The sequence below is a fragment of the Opisthorchis viverrini genome, assembly GCF_000715545.1.
Source record: "Opisthorchis viverrini unplaced genomic scaffold opera_v5_3102, whole genome shotgun sequence".
Lineage (NCBI taxonomy): Eukaryota > Metazoa > Platyhelminthes > Trematoda > Opisthorchiida > Opisthorchiidae > Opisthorchis > Opisthorchis viverrini.
The window spans coordinates 1-1,211 of NW_008755456.1; the positions used below are offsets into that span (position 1 = coordinate 1).

Below are 1,211 nucleotides of genomic sequence, written 5' to 3' on the forward strand. Positions count from 1 at the left end.
TTTAACCTTGCTCACACACTATGTAAAAAACAACACGTACCTATTGTTTATCTCCACAAACCATGTGATCCCGTAAACCAGACTAGTCACAATATGCAGGCTAAAGAAATGGAAGACGTTCTCCAATTCAAAAAAGGCCTCACAGAATTCGCTACAGATGTTTATGAAAAAATTATCAAATTGCAAGCCGGTAAGTCATTGGATTTCCCATGAACCAACTTATTCACACATGGTCCAGAAAGTTTAACGAACTCTGTATTTTCGCCCATGAGTATTTATTGTGCCTCGTTGTTGGTGATGGCCGGAGCCAACGGGGAAACACTGCAAGAGATGCAGCAGGTGCTTCACATTCCCCCGAAGCTCAGATCCGATGCTGTTCATCAGTCCTATGGACCAATAATTTCGAAGTATTTCGAGGCGTCCAGTGACGTGGACTTGAACCTTGCTAATCGGTTATTTCTTCTCAGTTCGATCGATATTCGACCGGAATACAGTGCTCTAGTTGCCAAGTGTTACAAGGCCTTAGTTGAGCTGGCAATCATTTTCCCTTAAGAAACTCTTTAAGTCTTGTGATATAAAGCTAAGGGAACTACAAATTGTAGAGGCCAGAAAAAGCCATATTAACACCTGGGTTGCCGAAAATACAAAGGATAAAATGAGGGAACTGTCGCCGCCTGGTTTTCTGGGCCACAACTCAAAATTTTTGCTAATCAACGCGTCGTATTTTCGAGGTAAATGTCTGTGGTACCCAACTATGGTATGAACAAATCCATGGGCTCATGGGATCACCCGTTTGATAAGGAACAAACTCAAGAGAGTGACTTCCACTGCTTGAACGGAGAATCAAGGAAAGTGCAAATGATGTATAGGAAATCGCCCTTCTATCTGGCTGATCTCGCAGAACTGGACTGTATGGCTACACAATTTCCTTTTCGACCGAGCGAGTAAGTTTACTAATATGTTGAAATATTGGTAGCTCGAGTGAGCTTGTTGGTTGCTGACGTTGGTTTTCTGGTGACGAAACGTTTGCAAGCTATCTGCTAAGCTCCGCGAATAGATCAAGAGCCACCTTCTCAAAAACCGATAAGTTTAGTGATATTCCTGAGGCATTGGAATGTCTTGCGTGAGTACTACTGGCCCCACAGCCCGTCACCTCATCATGTTTCCTTGTTCTACAGAGACTGGCATGTGGGCAGCTCTGGGGAACCTAT

General features: G+C 43.6%; 2 protein-coding genes across 2 annotated transcripts; both read left to right on the top strand.

Annotated features, from left to right (window-relative positions):
- Positions 1-267: 267 nt before the first annotated feature.
- On the top strand, positions 268-552 carry T265_12247 (hypothetical protein; the record flags this gene model as incomplete). The annotated part of the gene is made up of 1 exon (XM_009179473.1): positions 268-552. One exon carries the CDS (start codon positions 268-270, stop codon positions 550-552), a length of 285 nt encoding a protein of 94 aa, XP_009177737.1.
- A 183-nt stretch (positions 553-735) lies between these two features.
- T265_16006 (hypothetical protein) lies at positions 736-942 on the top strand (the record flags this gene model as incomplete). Its single annotated transcript, XM_009179474.1, has 1 exon — positions 736-942. A coding segment is annotated over one exon (207 nt), but the record flags the coding sequence as incomplete, so codon positions are not given.
- Between the last annotated feature and the right edge of the window lie 269 nt (positions 943-1,211).